This window comes from Vespula vulgaris, chromosome 6, assembly GCF_905475345.1.
Source record: "Vespula vulgaris chromosome 6, iyVesVulg1.1, whole genome shotgun sequence".
NCBI lineage: Eukaryota > Metazoa > Arthropoda > Insecta > Hymenoptera > Vespidae > Vespula > Vespula vulgaris.
Window position 1 is genome coordinate 7,186,037 of NC_066591.1, and position 23,444 is coordinate 7,209,480.

The window sequence follows — 23,444 nt, forward strand, 5'->3', positions numbered from 1 at the left end:
ACGGGAATAGTAGGACGTGGGCAAAGACGAAGATAGGACGAAAGTCGAACGAGACTGTGGATGAGGGTAAGACCGCATGTCCTGACCGTGCATCATCTCCTATACCGGTAACCACAAGTCACTACCCCTTCACGAGTGCCATATATCGTCCATGTGTCTACCGGAATCGTAGACGGTATTCGTGCTTGCAACGTCCTATCAAAATAGGAAGCTCCGTTACATTTCTAGCTTCTCTCTGTTAGAACGAACAATGGATAGACCTCATAGATGTCCTATTTCTCGTGTGATTCTTTTTCCCTTCAAAAAAGGATTGACAAGATTCTTAATATCTTTTTGGTGTAAATACGTCTATGACGATACGTATCTGTGTGAACGGATGGCAGATTATAATATCGTAACTGGAATATAGAAGACTCAACATGGTAACATTGTTGAAGACACGTCTGATGCCGTCATGCATTATTCACGAGGATGGCCTCAAATCCAACGCAATTTCGTTACATTTCTCACGAGATTGGTTCCTTTGTATAACGCGTCGCTGCAGTCATACGGTCGATTCGAATTTTTCTTTTCGTCGAAAAATATTCGGAAAAATAAAAAAATTAAAAAAGAAGGTGAAAAGAAGAAAATGATTACACTATTCGATACAAATTTAACTGCAACTGCGATTGTAATCGTTGTAACATTAGATAAATAGCATTTAAATGAAACATTTCACCAGATCTATTTCTTTAGAATTGTGATAGATCTACAGATTCATAACTAGCGTTTGATCGATATGATCGCTTTGTCTGATTCCTAGCGTCTTTCAGCTTTCTTCACCCTCGAATACAACGCATCATGCCTACTAATGCTTCTCAAGTACAATGTAAAAAGAACGCGTAGGTGACCAGAATCCGTTAGAAAAAGAGAAAAGGAAAGAAAGAGAGAAAATATATATATATATACATATATGAAACATATGTGTATATGTATATGTGTGTGTATGTATGTGTATGTGATGGACTATTTCGGTTTTCTACAGGCAAGGGAGCCCTTTATAAAAGGTTTCTTTGGATCTTATTTACGAGGATCGACGAAGCGGCTGCGGCATTCGATGGAGCCCTAGCGATTTCGACACCATTTCTTCGGACCACCACCTACACATACGTTGTATATACAACGAGCTATACATTATCGCGTGCGTTGCGGCGTCCATGCGTCGAGCTTCACTTTGCCAAAGCCATTCTAAAAGACCTGGCCGGGAGACGAGAAAAGCGATCGTAAAAGCAAGCTCAACAACTTGCTTGGGACAGCTTTTCAGCCCAAAACCCTACCGCAAAGCCATTTGCGGGACCATCGTGATTCAGTGAAAGGCTCGAGCTTACTACTCAGGGCTAGATAAAGCTGAGGTATTGATTTGCATTAAACAACGATCCCTTAGAGATCAATGAAAGAGGATCGCGAGCGAAAGAAGAGGTAGAATATGTAGATAAATTCGAAAAATGGCTTACTTATTTTCGATTATATTTTCATTTTAGTCTTATTTATTCTTTCGAGTGAATGTTAATTAAACGAATTAAAATATTTTTAAATATTTTAAATATGTACATTTAAAATTTAAACATACGTTTATATTTTATATCCAAAATATTTCCAAATTGTTTTCTTATGCCTCGTTATACAAAACGATAAGATATACGTATCATCAGAAATAATGATCCAAGAGAAATCTAGAAATAATACTTTATATTAACTTATACAAATTTCTTAATTCGATAATGATCACAATTAATGCCAATATATTATAACAAAATAAATAATAAATATACGTATCGAAAAATTCTTTTTAATTAAATCGTATATTAAAAAGTTAATGAATATCATTCCGACCAATTTATTCAGAAATTATTTAGTAACGCGTAGTCATTTTTGGATATTTCCTTCGGCACGTAGCTAAATTAGCTAGTTTACTATTGATATAAAAACTAATACTTACGTGCACATCCAACGTACGTGAACGAAATACACGCTGAACTTCCCTCCAAGTTATTCGTTGCTTTTATAGCGACTCTGCGAAATGTTCTTTTACGTTATTCCCATTTCCGCTCTCCTGATATCGAAAAGGAACCGAGCATGAAAAAGAAACGAAATCAATGGGAGAAATAAAGCAGAAGAATCGTTCACAAAGCAAACAAACGATCTCTAACGTGCATTTTCTAAAAGATTCAAACGAATTTTCTTTTCCATTAGTTCCAAGTGTCCGTGTAACAGATGATCCTTGAGTTAACATTTAATCGAACAGATTGATCATCGACCGGTTTCTTTGGTTCGAGTAATTCGATTGATTGAGATTCCATGATATTCATTGACTATAATTTGAACAGAGATTACTTCAATCAAATGATAATGCGTTAAGGTAGAAATCAAAGGCAATATATCGAAGCTTGTAATCGGCAAGTAAATCATGCCAGAATCCGCATGATCGAATTCGAGATTGGAGAGATCTTGAGCGGCTTTCGAACTACTCTTCGCTCTATCTCTCTCTCTCTCTCTCTCTCTCTCTCTCTCTCTCTCCCTTTCTCTCTTTTTCCTTCCTTCCCTTTCTCTCTCTCTCTCTCTCTCCCTCTCTTTCTATCGATCTCTCATTCTCTCTCCTTCATCATCTTCGTCCATTTACACCGAGCCATCGACCTCTTTCTATTCACCCACCCCCAAAGGCACCACCCCGCTTCTCTCGTTGGCTATTTCTCTCGACTACGAAATCAGAGGTAGCGTGTTTGAAACACGAATCCGATAATATCGCTCACCGTGCAATTTTGCCCGGTAGTTACCGGACGGTACGAAAAAGGAACACCCTCCTCCTTCCTCTCGCATCTCTCTTCAATCGATGGCCCTTGCGCGCGATACGAACGAGGTGAACATTCGCAATCCCGGCAGTACGTTAATTGGCTGACACTAAATAATGTGCTCAACCTGATACATCAACCTTTTCTACTAACTCACCTAACTTATGATTTCTTCGATTCTTTACTCATGAATTACAAACCGTTAATGATCCTACGTAAATATGAGAATGCTGAAATAATGATTTGTGCTTGACTATGTACTTTTCAAAATATAATTACTTTTTCTAGACTCAGCAGGATGCTTTGAATTTATTGAATATCTGTAAAAAAAAATTGATATACTAAATACATCGTCAATTATCAGCTAGTTAATGATTAATCGTAAAAGAAATGAAATATATAAAATAAACTTTTCATGTGCTATTATTATTTGATTTGAAGTGTAATACATAAAGAATAGTAAGTCAATATCATTCTATGCTGGTATATACTCACAAATTAAAAATATTAAACCGATTTAGAAAAAGTGATTGTAAATTTCACTATGTGTCCATCTTATTCCTATGTTGAAATTTAATAGTTGAAAAAAGTGACGATAAAACTTTATTCCCGTTCTCTCATTTCTTGTTTCTACAAAAAATATCGTGGTGATCGATCGCTTGAGAACCGATACAGTGATTTTCCGAGACTATTATCGTCCAGTATAATCGATAGAGGATGTAATTTTAATTTTAATGTACCGTGTTGAAATGGAATTCAATTTTGCATGACACGGTGTTGAAATACACGGAACTCGAACGAGAATATCAAATAAATCCAAATTATTTTTATATATAACTATTTCTGAGATTGGAGAAACATTTTTAGAAATTTTGACAGGATCGCTTTTGAATAGCAGTAGATGATATAACTACAATAAGAATTTGCATCTATAAATTACCGAATGATAATCTTGTATGAAAATAGAGCGAATTTATTTAATTGATTTCTTCCTTTTTAATTTCTTATATAGCGTGTGCAAAGTGCAGAATTGAATAAATTATTTCCGATGTTTGCGTAACATTACCTTTAGCCTTTAAATCAAGTATGAAAGATAGAATTATTCTTATCAACTTCACAGATCTATTGAAGGCAATCCATCAAAATTGAGTACCAATGATAAATTACAAATAATGTAATACAACCGAAAAAATTAAACATATTCGATATATTTCATTGTGTTAAATATCTCTCGCATAAGCAAAGCCAATATTCAACGTATTATCTCGTTTCTGTAAAAGATCAAAAACAACGAATGTTGCCGATGGAAAATAGCTCCATCGTTACAATTACGAAATTACGAGAAGTGCTCGTTTGGCCAAAATCGCTTGTAATCCACGAACGATGATTTAACGTCGACCAGAGCTCGATCAGAATACGCGTAACTGAAAGCTCGTCGTGATTTCGAAGCATGGTTGGTCTATCAAGAGAAAGAGAGAGGGGGAGAGAGAGTGAGAGAGGAGAGAGAGAGAGAGAGAGAGAGAGAGAGAGAGAGAGAGAGAGTAGCTGATAACGCTGTAGATATTTACATGTGCGTATTTGTGTGCGTCGATGTTTTACGAGGAAGGAGAGGAAAATCGAAACGAGGCACAGGACACGCTTTACTTTGCGTTACGTTCGCTTACTATACCTGTTTACATCGTTTTACAAAGGATTGTTAATTGAAACGAAAGCCACTGATACCGTTATGTGTCTGGACTATCAACAAGCATTATTTTGACCATAATTCTTTACAATTAACGAACGAATCTATTTCTACTTTCGAGCTGAAAATTAAAACATCATTCTTTATTAATTTAACGATACAATTATCGCGAAATAAACACGACGGTTACTGATAAAGTTCCCGATGTTCATTACTTTGTGCATAGAAACGAAATGCTTGTAGTTCTATCTCCAGTATCCATCATTACTGGCTATGCAGACTCAAAAAAGGGAGTGAGTGAGAGAGAGAGGGAGAGAGAGAGGAAAATACAGAAGCGTTAAAAGTGCGAGCAGTAGTTTGTACGTGCGAGTCGAGATCAGACGAAAAGCGCCGCTTGGTTTCGGCGTAAAAGCAAAAAACAAACTTTTCGAGAGCAAGAGCGTTCATTTATCGGCTACCACCGCTGCCGAGATTAACCTCGGTGAGCGGATTTTTCGTGTGATATCACCATGCCACGATTGAGGTGCCAACGCAAGGTTATAGTGCGCGTAACGAGTTCGGAATGGAAAAGACCTTTTACTACCAAAAAAAAAAAGATTAAAAATAACGATCGTTGCGATCGAATACTGAGATATTGAACCAAATTTTAGAGAAGAAATACGATGATATTTGTTTTTAAAAATCTCTCTCTATCTCACATAACTATATGAAAGAGAAATATCATTCTATCATCTCAACATTCATATTTAACATTTAGAACAATTGATACATGATACAATAACATTACTAATCCTTTTCAATATTACGTTATTTTGAAATTTCATTCGCATGTATGTATCGTGACGAGCAAAAATGTAAAGATACACCGCCAGTTTTATAAAAGGAACAATAATCGTAACAATTGTTCAATTGACCGATAAAAACTATTTATGATATTTATTTCCACCATTAAGAGGTAAATGTAATTAAGTCTGATAAATAAAATGTAACAGTTTATTTTCATATTTATGTTTTATGCTATACGGTATATTTTATAAAAATAAGGACTAAACTTCTTTTACAATATAAATAAACGATATAAATCGAGAACTATTTTCATCATTTTAAATTTAAAAATATTTATATATAACATATTTAAAAGATTAAAAGAATATGTAAACGCGACGGAAGCCTATACATCTCTGGCTCGTTGTAATTATTCGTTGGTCCTTTAAAGGTACGACATACTGTTTTAACGTGAAATTACAAACTCACTTTGTCCATTAGCCATGCGACCATGCACAAGTGAGAAAAGGACACTTTCCGTTTCTCGTTAAACATTTTGAGCTTGGTATTTACCTAAACGCATAAAAGTACTAAGTTTAACAAAAAAAAAAAGAGGAATACATAAAAGGGAATGATACATTAGACAGCTTGTTCCAATTCCCTACGACTCATTCGTTTAATTTCACTACAAGAATTCTTGAATATAAAGAAAATATCTCTTCGTCATTTATAATTGTAATATAACAATTTGTATTAGAGAGAAAAGTATTGAATAAGTTTAATAAGAGGAAAAAAGAAAAAGAAAAGAAAGAAAAAGTAAAACGTTCTCAAAGGAAAATTCTATAGAGCATTTTTGGATTTTATAAAAGTTCAATAAAGAAAGAAACATCATCATCGATCCGTAGAAGGTGAATAAGAGTCAAATGAATAGCCCGAGGATAGGGATATTTTCAAGAGGGTTGTTTAACTATTGGTAGAGAGCGTAATTAGATGGTAGTATAACTCCTACACACTCAAATTTATCTTGCAAAGAAGATTTGATATGATCAGCGTTTGTATCTGTTTACTGTATCAATCAAACGATCCGGTATTAATTAACGATTAATAGATCGCTTCGTTAGAAATGAAACATTTCGCAACGGATCAATAGCAGATGAAAACGAACGTCGAATAAACGAAATTGAAATATTTCCATTGTTCGGAGTTCAATTGTAGTATCAATTCTTTTCAGTATTCCATGAATTGGAAATACAATTATTGTATTCTATTCCTCTCTGCTGTTATTTCACACGGAAATATTCGCTCATACGTTATTTTATTTAATTAATTAATAGATAGACTATACGGTGATGATCGATTCAAATTTTACTTCATAGATAGTACAAAAATTTTGATAATTTTTTCAATTAAATGCTGATAACCTTATCAGATTGATCCACAAGATATGATGAAAGATTCATGGAAAGATAAACGAAGTTTACGTTCTACAGTTCCGGTCAACGAATCGTTCCACACTGCCTGACCGAGCTCTACCCTCAGTAAGCCGACCAAATGTCAACAAAGTTGTGTCGCGAACTGTAAACTTCGGTAACGCAAGGGGGACGCTCGCATAATTCGATGTCGTTCGCTTAGTATCCTGCGGCATCGAAGGGATTGACTTTGGTTATGGTAGTGGGGTGCGGGTGGATGAAGGGAAGAGAGAGAGCACTTCAGTCGAATACAGCTTTTTGGTTAATATACTCGGAAATGCGTACGCATATAGACTTTTGTTAACGTTTTCTTCTCTTCTTTTCCTTCCCGATAATTAACTTTTCTCTTGAAATTCATTAAAATTCATTTGCACATTATATTCATATTCATATTTGTATTATCGTCCGGGGATAAAATAAATGATCTACTTTAAACATATATCTACATTTTCTTGCTTTCTTTTTCTTCTTTCAAATCCTGATACAAGCTGATTTATCTCGATAAAATGATCGATCACATTTAACTTTTGGAATAATCAAGGAGCGAGCTAGTTATGATGTTTACCCTCTGCCATATCGGAAGAGTTCGTCAAATTAGTTTCGAATACGCAATCTTAGCTTATGCGTTTTTATTTTCTCGTACTCTACTTTCCCTTAACCATTTTATTTCTTGCAGCCGTTGCCTGGTTATTAGTCGGAAGTCAGTCAGCTTTTTTGCAAATAACGTAGAAAGCCGTCGAGCAATTTTTCTTAGGTCGGATATAACCTTGGTCTATGTAGGGAAGGAACCTCCGATGTAATTTTACGAGAGAATATTCAGTATCCATTTCAGTAACGCGCGAGCAAACGTCTTGGAAACTTATAATTAAAGAACATATGGCTATTACGTTTCACAGTATCTTCCATTTTTCTATCCCGTTTTTTCTTTTTCTTTTTTTTTCTTTTTCTTCTTTACCTTTTCCATGTTTTTTTTTGTTTTCTTTTTTCTTTCTTTTTTCTCTTTTTCTTTCCTCTTCTTTTTTTGTTTTTCCTACTCATCCAGCTCGATACGTGCCTGCAGTGGAATAAACGCGCGCCTCTCGCTCGTTTTCAATCCAACGCGAAAAATTTCCAAGGCACATAAATACGTTTCGAATAACAAAGCATTAGAATAGTCTCCTCACGAAGGACTCGTTAAAGCGTTCCAAATCCATATTAACTCATAAATCACGGATACGCCTTCCTTTTCCAAGTGCTACCTCCCTTTTCTTCTTTTTCTACTTCGAGAGAAACAGATAGAGCGACGTGGCTCACGAAGATTTAAAGTGCCGTAGGTTTCAAGTCCACCCAACCACGCTTTACCCTTCGGCTTTAGGGTACAAGAATGATGCTTTCCCTCTCCCCTTTTCTCTCTTTTCATTTTATAAAGATAGAGTTCAAGCGAAATTGAAACTGTTTTCTTTTTTTAATATATATTATCTTCATTGCATTATATTGTACTATATTGTATTGTGTTGATTGGCTCTTTTCTAGGTATTCTTTTTCATTCAGTTATATATTAATTTTGAAATCGTATTAATTGCTTGAATTGTTATCTCTTTCTCCCTCTTTCTCTCTCTCTCTCTCTCTCTCTCTCTCTCTCTCTCTCTCTCTCTCTCTCTCTCTCTCTCTATCTATCTCCCTCTCTATCTCTTTCTCTCTTTCTCTTTCACACAGGTGCATTGCAGCTTCGTAGAAAGCAACGAAGAGTTCGTAGTGAAGCCGATCACGCTGCCTCGCGTGATTAACGTTTACGAGCAACGCGGCTTAATTAATTGGACTGCTCCGAAAGCGAATATTAATCGTTCGTACTCGAGCTGGTTGGTGGGCTCGATTAGTATCTTTCGACGAACCGCTTCAGGCTATTTTCTCGAGCTACTCACTCTCATTTTCGAGCTAGTACCAACGGAAGCTCAGTAAGATACTTTTGATTGACTTGGTCATCCCTTCGTTTCTCGATCTTCTATATCATTGATCGTGTAATTAAGATTACGTAGATTATCTCAAACCTGTTTTACGTGTTAAAGTTAAAACGTTGACAAGATAAAATACTTTCCAGATGATCGTTGTTTTATAATATAGAAGAAAAGAGGGAAAGAGAGAGGGAGAGAGAGAGAGAGAGATGTTTTTTTCTTTTTAAAGAACCACCAGCTGCGATCCATCATTATTCATCGTAATTAATTTATCTTTCACTCGTCTATTTACAGTATTATGTCTTAGGATTGTGTAAGATTTACTTAGAGATTATCTTCTAAGTTATTATGCTTTAATATCCTTTGAGATTATCTTTCAAGGTCCATTTTTTGTTTACAATTATTTTTTTTCCTATCTTTTTTTTTTATAGAAGGTCATACCAATTTCATACCAATCTTTCCTGACACTTTCTCTTTCGTCGTAGTATTCACGATATAAAGGCCTCTCGTAAATCTCTCGAAGAACATCCAATAGCGAAGGAACGATTCTCGCGAGTCAGGAATTCCACGAGGACGAGTCGTTTCTCTCGAAGCTCGAAAAAAGATCGTTTGCATTTCAATTGCGAGCAAATAAATCGCGGAATCGAACCTCGGAAGGGTTCCCGAAGTCGAACGTAAGCCGCTTCGTGCCTCGATAATCGATCCTCTTGAAACTTACAGCTCATTGTCGGTTGGGTCGTATCGTCTTGCCAGAAAACTTTTCTAAATTTTCCAGACAAATCGAAAAATATTTTTTTCTTTATATTTTTTTCCCCGAGAAAACGATATCATACAATATTTCAAATCATCTTCGATCTGATTATACGACGCATAAATTTGCATCGAGAAAATTTTTCCTCTGAATCAGATAAGTATAATAATTAACATAGATAATAATTAATCTAATTTAAAGATTATATGGATCGATCGTAAATGAATTCCATCATTCGATGCCACTAAAAGCTAATAATAGCATTAAGTATAGGTATTAATATTATAAAATATAATACGTATATAGAGAGATGAAGTCTCCAGCAATGGTCCGCCTATGTGAAAGTTACTATTAACGTAATTACCTTCGGCACTCTAGCGAATAAGAACATTTTTTGCATTAAAAAGCCTTCTATGAACAGTGTAAGCGAGTTTGCATTTTATTCTCTTTCTTTCACTCATGATACTCTCCACTACAACAGCCGTTATAAAATGTTACCGACCTTTATCCATATATATGCGATACGGGAATATATATTTATTTCTCTTGTCGTACATTAGTCACGCTTAATTGCTAATCAGAAATCCAGTCCTCGAATCAGATAATTTTAAATCAATGAAAATAATTTTTTTTTCAACGTGATAAACATCTTGATGGCATAGATCGTTCTCAGTTTCAGTTACAATTGGCCGAGAAAAATAAATTCGATAAACAAGTTCGTAATATCGTGTCGTTCGAACGATCGTTCATCGTTTCTAAAAAAAAAAGAAAAGGAAAAAAAAAGGAAGAACAAAAGATGTCAATGCATCTGCAACTTTTTTTTCTTTCTTTCATCGAAAACATCGCTCGTTGATATCGTTACGAAGTCGGAACGTAATTGTGAGAGCAGCTCGTTAACGCGCCACTGGAATATGGCTCGTCGAGGGACTTGTTGAAAAGAAGAAGACAAAAAAAAAGTTAATAACATCGAGCTTTAATAAGCACCGTTCGTTCCGTATAATGCACTGTGTGATTTACTTCGACATTTCATAGTCACTTCTCACGCTCCCTTATTATCTTCGTCATTCTACGAATCCATTTATTTTATTTTTTTTCTCGATCCTTTTCTATATAATGTCTGTATATACGTAAAGACAGGTGCGCGCGCGCGTAGGCTGTGATCTTTCTTTGCGATTTTTAACATGTCCAAGAGATATACGTGTTGGACGTACATAACCAGAATATCTATTGCCTCTTACGAGATTTTATAAATATCGAGATCGTAGCATTAATTATTCATTGCAGCGATAAGGAAGAGAAGAAAACAGGGGAGACTTTATCCATATTTATTGTTACGACCGTAGTAAAATAACGAGAGAACGTTTATTTTATTTTATTTTCAACAAGAGAACATTAGGAATATCGTTATTTTACCTATGTAAGTATAACGCTGAATATTAATCAGGAACGATCAATCGATAAATAAAACGTTGGGAAAAAATTTCTTTCGAGTAAAAAGGTCAATTGCATTTTGATCGTAAAGAACAGATCAACTTCTTATGGAACGCGAAAGGTATCTAATGTCGACTTATGACATTGGAAAATTAGGTCGTAGCACCGACTAGCAACGTGTAAGACTCGTCAGAGTGGTCACGGTGTAACATGTCGTCCCACGAGTTTCTCGCATAAGATCGAATAACGGATACTCAACGACGCTCTACCATTAACTAACGTGACTGTCACACCCATGGGAAACGCGAGCTAGGATTACCGTGCGATATCAAACCATATTTCGAGCCTTCCTATTTGTCATTTCAAGGACGTCAAACTGAACGACGCGTCAGAAACATCTTCTTCTTTCTCCCTCTCTCTCTCTCTCTCTTTCTCTCTTTATCTAACTCCCTCTTTCTTATCTCATCTAGATTAAGCTCTTTCCTTTCAAAACACATAAAAACTTGAACTATATAAGAGTTCTCAATTTTTGTATAAATAAAATCGTATATTCTCCAATATCTTTTTGCATCCTTAATATCAATCAATTGTAAATAGATTTCAAGAAGTTGAAATAATCATTAAAAATTTGTAGTATTATTACCTTTGATGTTATCATGAATCAAGAACACGATCTTACCGCAAATAAAATCTTCGTTTTATTTTACCCTAAAGACTCAATCGAATAGAAAAATTTGAAGAAGCATCGAAGCTCGTCTCTCGAGGCTTCGTTTCACCAAGTTTCTATCTAAAAATTGGAATTCGGTTTAAGGGCCGGCCCGGCATTTACGATCTATGCGAGTATTTCCACGACGAAAGGGGATTTGCACTGGGGATTATCCGGTAAGTCTCTATAAAAATCTAAACATGTGAGAGCGCCGAACACAATGGCTCTTTAAGAGCAATCCCGTCCTCTCTTCTCCTCACTCTCTCTCTCTCTCTCTCTCACTCTCTCTTTCTACCACTCTTTATCCAACACACTCGTATCGCAAGTTTACGTCTTCTCATTTTGGACGAAGGATACCAAACCGGATCGTTCTCTCAGATGTTCAAAGCTAAGAAATCTACCATTTTATTAGACTTCCTCCAGATCCGAGTTAGGTTCTGATACAAAAGCAAACTTTTGCATCGAAAGAGAAGCTCATGAGCTTCGATCGCGATTATTTTTATTCTAACACACCGATACTACGTTCAAAAAGAATTTCCATTTCCCATCGCGTATGCGCGCGCGGTTATTCCGCGTTATTACGACATATTTAAAGTTATTTAAATTAAAAAATGCATTAGCTGTTAATTTAAAGTTTTGATAAAACTAAGATATTTTACTTGTCAATTTTACGAGATTCGATTGATAGATTTAATCAATTTTTGTTAAGATACTTCAATTTTTCTCTGCGCGAGGCTATTTTATCTTGTAATTCAAGGAATATTGGACTTCGCGAAAAAGAGGTCAAAGCTACTATACGAGCACTTTAATCTCGCTATCGAAGTATCTAATGAAAAGATCATATTAGTACGTACGTAAACTTTTAACGTATATTATAGTTGTTCAATCAATTTGCTTTAATATATATAAAAGTCGTATTCACTTGAAAAAGCGTATTTCATTACGGAACATGGTACTAAGGCAACGTAGTGCTTTCTAAGCAGCTAATCTGTTAACCACAATATATGAAATGATATATCGTAAAATAAGTATAGAAAGACATTATTACTATATGCTAATCTCGTGTTATAATAATAATAATATATTGTATAAATAAATATTCGATAATATTTACATTGTAACGTGTAAAGAATTCTCTTTTTTTTTTTTTGATAGAATAATAATTTCACAGATTCATTTACACACTATTTGAAGGTAAAAAATAAATATACAACACAAGGTGGAAAATAATATAAATACAATACAATACGTGTAAAATACAGAACGTTCGATATTACTTTGATTGCATAAATGCAGACGTGCATTATCTGAAAATGTTTGAAATCATGGCCATGCAAGCAGATGGATCGTATACGCAGAGAGCCGCATCGCTTAGATAATTAACACACTGAACGGATCCTCCAATTAGTAGCGGTAGACAATTAGCATATAAGCGCGACAATCGATGTATCTATATATGTATAGATTTATCATATACTATAGCATAGCGAATGAACGGTTCGTGAAAAAACATGATACGTAATCGTCTGAGAATGAAATTCCAACTTGATATAATCGTAATATCCAATGTTACTTAATATCAATAAAACAATGTTAAGTGAAGACGTTATTGTCGATATCTTTTTTCTAATCAAAAAGTAGAAAACGTTCAAAACTATTCTTTGTGTATGTTTTTATAATTTCATTAGATAAGTAATTGAATACAAATGACTAAACAAAAGAAATAAAAATAATTATAGAATTCCCGAAAGAATGTCTTATAACGATGTTTCTATTTGTAAATTTCAATTTTTCTATTAATCTTACTTCAGTTTCAAGAACTTTTATCTATTCAGGGATTTTTCTTAAATATATAATTTCAAAGAAGAAAATTTCTAAAGCAGTTTACTTCGAACATCACGTCTAAGTTTTAACAATTAAGACAATAAACAAAGGCCATGTCCTAGATCGATAAGTTTTAGCGAACTTACGGTAAATCAAAAAGAAGGATGGAAAAATCGGTACTTGCGAACTTTACTAAACTCTCGATAACTGCGGCTATTGTCCAATTTCTTTGTAAGCTTTATCTCTCAAATATCTTTCGCACCTGCTATGAACATAGTTAAATCATCCAAAAGAAGTTCCTAACGATCGATTGGCATTACTTTTAAACGAGAAAGAGAGAAAAGGAAGAGAGAGAGAGAGAGAGAGAGAAAGAAAAAGAGAAAGAGGGACAGAGATAGCTACTTTCTTTATAAGACGAACAAAAGTTTTCATTAGAAAACATTATTCTAACAAATAAGTGAAAACGTAAGAAGAAAGAAAAATACAGAGAAAGAGAGACAACAAAAGACGAAGAAAAATAAGAAGGAGGGAAAGATAGAAAGAGAAAAAAGAGAAAGAAAATGATAGGAGAGTTTGTAGGACGTAGAAAAAACCGACAGACAGTGTCACTATCCTCGGAACACCGTTTTCCCCTAGCATCGTGCATTTTTCTCGTTACCCTCTATCTTTCTTTTTCATCTCGTGATACTGCCCTTCACTCTTGCCTCTTTCTTTCTCTCTCTCTCTCTCTCTCTCTCTCTCTCTCTCTCTCTCTCTCTTTCTCTCTCCCAACCAACCCAACACCCCTCGTATACTCGCGTTTAATCCCGTTGACACGGATTAACGAGGATTCTTGACCGTCGCGCGTCAAAGGCTACTTTGTCCTAGCCGTAAATTAATCGATGTCAGATGTCAAATTATTTTACCCGACGCAGGCGAGAGAGATAACGTGCGCATCTCGCTAAAAAGGAAGAAGGAAAAAAAAGAAAAAGAAAAAGAAGCAAAAAAGAAGCGATTCCATCCATCATACGGCAAATCTTTTCTTCGCGCGACGTTTTTGCGAATGCTTAGGAAAGAACGTCATCCTGACTCTATTCGTGTTTGTATATGTGTTGTGTATACGTCTAGCATGTTTTTTTTTTTTTATTTTTCACGAGAACCTCGATCCTGTTAATAAAAACAGCTCGCACCATTTACGAGATTAACCTACACTTTCTCGAAGTTTACGTTACACTGTCTCGTTAAAAAACGTACACATGCTTTTAGGAAATCGAAAATAGGAAGGAAAGAAAGGGAAAAAAGAAAGAAAGAAAGAAAGAAAGGAGGACACAGAATGAGCTGAATAGAGTTCTATAATCGATCTACGTTCAAATTTGTTGGACGTTAGACCGGAGTTTTGACAGTCTTCTCAATGGGTTTCGTTCGTTCAAAAGGTGTGAAAGGAGTTTAGGCGATGTTTCATACATATGTATAAAGAGGTGTATATGCGTGAGGAAGGGATGAAGGAAAGGGGTTGAAGGAAATTCAGCCGGAGGGGTCAGTAGTACGCAGCTAAACTTCTATGTCTCGTTGAAAGCGTGTAACTGGTAGCAGAACCCGAGGGATTACTGGTAATCTGTGGTAAGCTACGCTACGTGTGCAGGTACCAGCAACCTGTTTCGGATATTGTTACGACGAGCAGCCGGGAGCCATTTCAACGGCGAGTCGTTCGAACTCGAGTATCCACTGTGCCGTTTCTCTTCCGGTACCGGCACCGGCTCGTTTGTAGACTCGTTAGCGCCATACCGCGGATACGACGAGGAGGTTCGATGCTTTACAGACGAATTAGCCAAATGTTGCGAAATTTCCATCGTATCTGTCTGTCTCCCTCTTCCTCTCTCTCTCTCTCTCTCTCTCTCTCTCTCTCTCTCTCTCTCTCTCTCTCTCTCTCTCTATTTCTATCTCTCTTTCTCGTTCGGTCTCTAACGAACGAGAGGCACACGCCTGCCAATTTCAACGAGCGTTTTCAATGAAGAAACATGTTTACTTTTTCTATCCCTCTCTCTCTCTCTCTCTCTTTCTCTCTTGTATCGGAAAATGGTTAAATTAGTTGCTTGCTAAAAATAGAGAGAGCTCCATTGTACTTCCCTCAACGTTCGTCTTTACGAACATTCGAATGATCGTAATTGGAAAAAATCATTAAAAATAAATAAGATTCGAGGAGACGAATGATACGGTTACTATAATTACTTACATGGACGAATCGATGAAAATGTATTTTCGTATTAAAAAGAAAATTACGAGTAGAGAAAGTACTCTCTAACAACAGTTAGAAAGGATCCTTTACGATGTATATAATGGCGAGATCAACGTGGCAAGGTCCTCCAGTAATTACAACGCGATAGCCGACTAAGCCTTCTCTAAAGATAGATATTAAATCAGTTCGTTCGCGCGTTAGCAACCGATTTAACGACACCGCCATCGTAAGTATTCCTTCTTTTTCTTTTTCTTTTTCTTCTTTCCTTGATCTTCCTTCTCTTTACAAGGGAAAAGGATCTCCCTTTAATAGCTTAACGCATTAACGCAAAGATATCTTCTCGTTCTTTCTCCTTATACTTGTGATAGTTGATCGACGAGAAGGAAAGTGAGCTTGGAATTTAGCCTTTTGATAACAACTCTTTCTCAAACTGATGTTTCACTTTCCAAGTACTTCCCAAACAAGATTTAACGTCATAATCACTTTACACGAAATAGCTTCTAGTACTCCGTAGATTTCTTCGAAAGAGAAGAGTGATAGTATTAAGGAAGAATTTTTCTTTCTTAATTGAGTTATCAGTCCTTTCCTTGGGATCATTCTTGAAATAACAATTCAATCGACTTTTTTTCAGACCTAATATTCGAAGAAGAACAAAATTTTCCTCTTCCAATTAAAAGACGTAAGGAATAACATCGCGATTTAAAACGTTTGATATATCGAAATGAATCCTCATGCGTTTGGAGATCGCAGTTTTGCAGAACAAGACCCGAGGGTACGATATTCTGTATTATAGTCGTCACACGTATACATGTTCATGAGAAATACGTAATTCGAGTGGTTCGTATCGGTAGCCACTCTATAACGCTCCGTCCCAGTATGTAAAGCACACTATGTGCATATATGTATGTACATACATAGTCGACGATATATGATAATACGCAACATGGGACTGTTTGCTAGAGTTGGAAGGATATATCATCGAACGAGAATACTCACGTAGTAAGAACAGCAATCGTGAAATTTAAGAACATTGTCAGATTAAAAGAAACATCTTTTCTTGCATCTTTGATCGAACTAATTCCATTTGATAAATCTCAGTAATCTTATTCTATAATTAATGAATGTTAAGTATGTTTCAAAAGTGATCAAAATCATAATTTTAATCAAACTTTGTCGAAAATTTCACGTAATAAATATTTTTAACAAACAAATCCGTATTAAATTGATTTCGGTTTTATCGAATATAAATGTTCTAGCTTATGATTAAAAACTCGTTTTTTTAAATGGTATTATTTTCTTCTTAGAAGATGCAAGAAGACTTCATCCAACGTTCTTTCACCGAGTGAAAACGAATGCGACGAAACCTTTCCTTTCGTTCCGCAAAGAATGACAAATGGTTGGCCATTAGAACGATTTCGTGATCATTCCGTCCTTCCATCGTCCAACACTTCGCTCTGAGTCTCACGCAAAAAATTAATTACTACTGTGAGCATTCGCGTCAAGTGCGGTAAAATCGTCGACTGCGAAACTCCTTCGTCGTTGAATCATGCGAATATACGGTACACGTACACGTATGTATATGTTAAATGTAAATGTAAGTGATAAATCTCTAAAAAGATCTATAATTATCACAGAAGAAAGCACAACGTGAAAAATAAATGAAAAATATTTCACTACTGTCCATAAAGATAAAGAAAAAAACTGACTGTACTATTTAAAGAACACTTTGTCATTTTAAAAACATAAAAACAAAGATAAGCATTACTAATTATTAAAGGCAATCGATTACTAATATTTTATGTATAAAAATCATACTTTATTTTGACTATTTTAATAACTGCAATTATTATTTGTTATATTTATTATTATTAAGAATCATTATTAATTATAATTATTTTATTATTTACATTTATTTACTTCCATTATATTTAAAAACATTGTATTATATGTTTCTATCATTTTTGTAATAAAAATTGTCAAATGAAATTTCCATATAATAGGCTCAACGTTACGTAATAAATGTACTTACGTTGACAGGACGTAAAATTCGAACAAAATAATAACAAAATGCATCACGTTTTAATCGCACGAACGGATTACATTCCGTTTATATTTTTTAAACTATACCAATGCAATTATGCGAGAACATTAATGCATTGAAAGCCGAGTGAATAGAACTTTCTATAAACAAATCATAAAAATAATAATGATGAATATTTCCGAGTTTTGATAAAAAAGTTTTCGTGATATTAAATCTGTACGTATGTAGCTTGTGTTCGTCGATGATTCACCATATTTTCGTAAATATTTTTCTATACAATTTTATAAAACATGATTATTCACGAAATTAAGAATAAAAAATTCTATATAATTAAAGATATATTCGTTAACGTTAGTCATAAGACAAACTTTATATCTATGAGTAACGTATTTGAAATCGACGCTCCCGGCACAAAGCTATTTCGTAACTAACACGAATCGTAACGGTACTCGAGACTAACAGCATACGTCGTTGTAAAAATTTGAAAAATTTGATGGCCATATTATCATTTAATACGACACGAAAGAAATATTACATCTCATTTTAGAAGAATATCAAATACAAGAGAAAAAAAGGAGATTGTTAATGAAGAGATAGATCAAAAGGATGTACAAAGAATTTCCAACGATGATAAATAATTTAATTGAAAATACGAGAAACAAACCTTGTTTTCTTTGTTTTATCGATTAACCGCACCTGTTGGAACGGAAACATTACAAAGTAAGTATTCGTGAATAGCTCATCTACGAAATTCGATCACACGCCGCAGTACTTTTTGTAACGCAACCATTTAATTGCGATTGTAATTAACCGTGGTAGAAGCCGCCCAATGAGCGTATTAATTTGCCACGGAAAATGTTTGCGGACGGGTGTGTATGTATTTGGATATGTGTATGCGTGCGTACGTATGTGTATCGATCGATCGAGTCTCTCTCCCCCCTTTTCCACCCCCGAAAATTCATTTAACTTTTTAATTTTTCCGATATGGTCTTATTAATTCTTGCGAATTTTTGTGTATTATGATTTTCTATGAATCTGTAAAGATAGTATTGATGTTTCATATATGTTTCTCAAACTTATCATAAATCGTCGAATTAAGAATATGAAAAAAAAAGCTATATTACGAGTGAAATTACACGATCATATATATACTATTCTCATAATGTTCTAATTAATTAAATAGAATTTAGTATAAATTAATTGTTAATAGTTAAATCCGAAAAATAATTCTTTGACGATCGAATTTTTCTCTCACACGTTTTGTCCCTAACTTCCTACCAATAAGACATATCTTTTTTATTGCACAACGATAAATTCAAGTGGGTTTAGCGCCGAGGTTTAATTAAACTAGTTTGGTCGTCATTCTGTCCCCCTCCAGAACCCATGCTTTTACGTGTCTCCCTTAGAATCGATCGGCCACTTTAATTTAGTCGCTCGCGAACGGAACACACTTTACGTTATATTAGTTATTTACGTAGAGAAGAAAAAAAGTTATGCGATATGTGCTAGTAAGTGTCATTAGCATTCTCGAAAGCGCTACTTTATTATACCCACTCGAAGAAATAAACGAGAGGTAGCACGAGCCATTTCTACCGTTCATTTATTTTCCTTCAAAGACTTGTTCTATTAAACGAAGTTAAGTTAATTATAAGAGAATTAAAATGATTTACATTAACATACTATAATACATAATAATTTCATTCACAAATAATATATAAAATTCAAAAAGAAAAAAAAAAGATAAAAGAACGAACGAATAGTATAATAAGACATTGTTTTTAACTCGTAACATTCTTTTGGTATCAAATATTCTATCAGGAACATAAAAGAATGAAATCCTGTTGATAGTTAATCTTACGTAAAAGCCACGTAAGCCGTCGTTGTTCTCACAGATCGACACACCGATAATGCCAATCCTGTGGATACTAAAATTTACGGGTCGTTAACGTTATTTCGATCGTTTAGTTCTCCGTTAAAGGAGGAGTCACGAAATTAATTTAGCTTTGGGTTTCGGGGACTGAAAAAATCCTTGATATTTCGATCGTTCCAAGCCATTATTCTTTGTTCTTCGCCGCCTGTCAAGCCTACTGGTTTAGTTGATTGGCTTGCTGGTAAATCGAGGACCTAACCCATAACTTCTTTATCAAATTTTCAATTATCTAAAGATTCCGCCTTACGAGCTGGGCAATTAAAAACACGCGATTCTTCCTCACATCGTTTTAATAAATATTTGCATTCTTCCGTTTAAATAAAAAAACAATTAAAATCCGAAAACGATGAAGTTCTTACGATAATTAACATATTGCTAACTATTCGGAGATTTCTTTGTTCGTACAGATATTGTTACTATATCTACAATAGTTACATCATATTACATATATAAAACACACACACACATAAATATTATAGACTAAGTAATTAATATAAGCATTATGAATAACAAGAAACAAAATTGGGTACTGTAATAAATCTATTATAGAAAACTATCTAATAAAACGCAACCTTAGCGCTGATATTTATTATAGTGCCTGATATTATTTGTCATTATTCATAATGCCCATATCAATTACTTAGTTTATACATATACACACACACGCCCGCGTAAACAAGTTTATGAGCACGTAAATATATACACTGATAATGCGAATAAGTTGAACTTCAAATATTCTATCTTATCCTAAGTGTACCATATGTTTCCCCTCTTTCCCTCTCCCTCTCTCTATCAATCTACCTAATACATGATTAATATTCATACAAATTTTTTTATACTTTTTGTCAATTAAATCGGACTGGATAATACACTTTTATCAATCGTTAAAAACGACGAAGTTAATGCGGAACGTAATAAATAAAACAAAATAAATAACAGTAATTATAATTGGCAGATAGAAGGAACTAAAAGCCAGATATACTGACGAAACTAGACGATTCGTTTATACAAATAAAAAAGCACTAATTACGGCATAAAAGCGGTAACCATATCAAGATCAATATTCCGCATCGCGTTAGCTGTTTACACGAGCTCGAAAGCGACATGATGTAGAAATAAAAAATTCTCGTGCTCGTGAGATATATCCAAACGCAACAGCTCACTTTCTGACTTTACGCGAGTATTTTTTAAAAACCAATAATGTTACTTGTAAAATAAATGTCATCGATGACGTTTGAAAACGTGCAAGAAACCCTTTATGAAAATTCACTGTACTTCTGTGTTATCGATGAAATAAAATGTAAAAAAATCGATACTAATAATAGAAAGCTTAAGGCTACCAATAAAAAAAAAAGAATTCGTTTGGAATAGGTAAAGTTTACTTGGATTTAGAATTTGGTGTCCGGCAATAAAAGCAAATAGGTGTCGCATAAATACCACTCTGATAACTAGGCTCACAACTTACCGGGCTTATCCAGATCAGATACGTCGACCTGCGAGTAGACCGAGGCCACTCCCAGGACCAACAAAACTGTGGTCGTGGTTGTAGTGCTGCTACTGTTCGTCGCGGATTGCATCGTCGAAGCGATGCTAGCAAAGTTCCACCGGCACCTCCACCACATTTTTTTCTTTTTCTTCTTTTTTCTCTCTTTCTCTCTTTCTCTCTCTCTCTCTCTCTCTCTCTCTCTCTCCCTCTCGTTCTCGCTCTTTCTACACCTCCTTTCTTTCTTCTCCTTCTTTCTTGTTCACAATCACAAAATAACAAAAAAAAAATAACACGCTTCCTTCAGTTTTTTCTATTTTTCTTGTCTACGTTCTTGCTTGTCCTCTTCTTATATTTCCTGAGTGCTAGCACTCCATAAACATGGGACAGTTTCGAAACGGCACTACTAATTGCAGCCACGAACCATCCTTTCGTTTTCTCTCTTCCTTCCTTCGTTCATTTTTCCAGCAACACATTCGCTGCCGTCGCAGCATTGCGTCCTGGACATACTCACTTTTTTCTTATATCTCGTCTTCTTTTCTCTTTTTCCTTCTTTCCGACCCTTCCAGAGGGATTGAATTTCAAAAGGATTCTCGGTAAGGGAGATATTCTTTTAAAAGATAATAATAAAACTTTGATCCTTTGCCATTTTTTGATGAAACTTCAAGTCGAATTTCCAAAAATTGTATAATCCTTTCCCTGACTTTATGTGCCTCCAAAAAAATTCGTATACATATATATACATATATATATATACATATATATGCACATATATATGTCTGTGTATGTATGTATGTATGTTTATGCGTATAAATTGATGGTAGAAAATTCGAGGCGACCCGCTCGATGATGGCAGTGTAACGATGTAAAATTTTCCCGTTTCGTTGGCAGTGTTGAAGAATTATTGTTTGCAGCAACGTGTTTGGTTAGCTTCTCTTTTCTCAAGTAAAATATTTCCAAAAGGATTACGAATTACGTGTATCTTCTACGTTTAGATCAAACCGATGATAAAGGTATCGTCGTGTTTTTATCAAAGAACGTTTAGACTCGCTCACAAGGAGAACTAATAATAATTATCGGGTAAAGACGGTGGATCCTTGCACTCGACTCAGTGAAACCGATTTAACACTCGTAAATTCACAAGACAATCCTTGGAAAGCTCTGAAGATAAGTTTAAATCGAAACTCTGAATATCCCTTGAGTATAAATCGATTTTTCTATTCGCTTTCATGCGTCTTAGTAAAACTCTCACTGTGAGAGCGTGTCACGTGCGTACATGTAAGATTGCCGTTGTTTGTTTTCGTTAATTTGTACAAATGTCCTTCAAGAGTGATACAGTGAAAATGAAAGGAAATAAAAGAAAGGAAAAACAAAACAAAAATAAAAGAAATATCTTATCTACAGTCTGCTTATCTAAAAATAAAAAAATCCACCGGGAATGTCACTGAGTCGACAAATCGACAAAAGCCGTCCATTTTTAGTCTTCTACTAGCGGATTCCGCACCGCGTACATTTACCGTCGGCATCCGCGAGCATGCGTTGCGATCGATTTATATCGAAAGTAGACGTCAGTCGATCGATCGAAAACGATGACGATGATAATAAAAAATGATCAGCTCGAAAAAGAAAAAACTTATGAGTTTCGTTTGTTTTTCAATGTAAATACAATTCTTAACGATTTTCACTCATGACAGGATTTCGTCGAAACGCATTATGCCGGCTCGAAATAAAGAACGCGTAAACACACCTTTCTCATAACGGAACCACATCGAGTCCTGACCCGCAGCGGCTCGGTACTGAAACCATTGAGTAGCGCGAATGACTGTCGCGAGTCTCTTCGGCTACATTCGTATTTAGTCGGCTACGTTCGGGCACGCTCGCTTTACTATCCTCTTCTCGCCTATTACACCACCCTCTTTCTCTGTCTTTCTCTATCGGCTAGTCGTGAGCTTCTCTCTTCGACCGAGATAGATTCTTTCTCTCTCTCTCTTTCTCTCTCTTTCTCTCTCTCTCTCTCTCTCTCTCTCTCTCTTTCTGAAATATTAAAAATAAAACATAAACTTTTATTTAATTATATTTGCCTATTCTATCTATTCGCCTGTGCTACTTTTATTCTATTATTATTCTATAATTTCTTTATTATCATTTTTAATTCGATATATGCATTAATATTTTCATATACTTATTTTTTTTTTTTTTTATATTTTGTTATCATGTATATGTCATTGAGGTTCATGGAAAAATATGAACACCTCGAGCTGAACAAAAAATCTTTCGTTCGCCTTTCGAAAGTCTAGTAGTTATGTTAATAAGTCTCGATCCTATGTGTCTATACTTAGCTATATCTATTTTTTCTATTCCTCAGTATCTTTTTCTCCCTTTCTCT

The 23,444-nt window shown here is 34.9% G+C and overlaps 1 protein-coding gene across 2 annotated transcripts in view; it reads right to left on the reverse strand.

Annotated features, from left to right (window-relative positions):
• LOC127064908 (nephrin-like) overlaps positions 1-22,862 on the reverse strand; it is a 95,613-nt gene extending 72,751 nt beyond the window's left edge. Inside the window, exons 1-2 of one of the 2 annotated variants that reach the window (XM_050996565.1) lie at positions 21,041-21,180; positions 1,979-2,092 (exon numbers count right to left, since the gene is read on the reverse strand). Coding sequence is in view for 1 of the 2 variants with exons in the window: in XM_050996563.1 (XP_050852520.1) it covers positions 21,041-21,197 (157 nt within the window). In the remaining variant the exon portion in view is untranslated. Of the gene's footprint in view, positions 1-1,978; positions 2,093-21,040 lie in introns of both variants that reach the window. The other variant, XM_050996563.1, reaches the window with a different exon arrangement.
• Between the last annotated feature and the right edge of the window lie 582 nt (positions 22,863-23,444).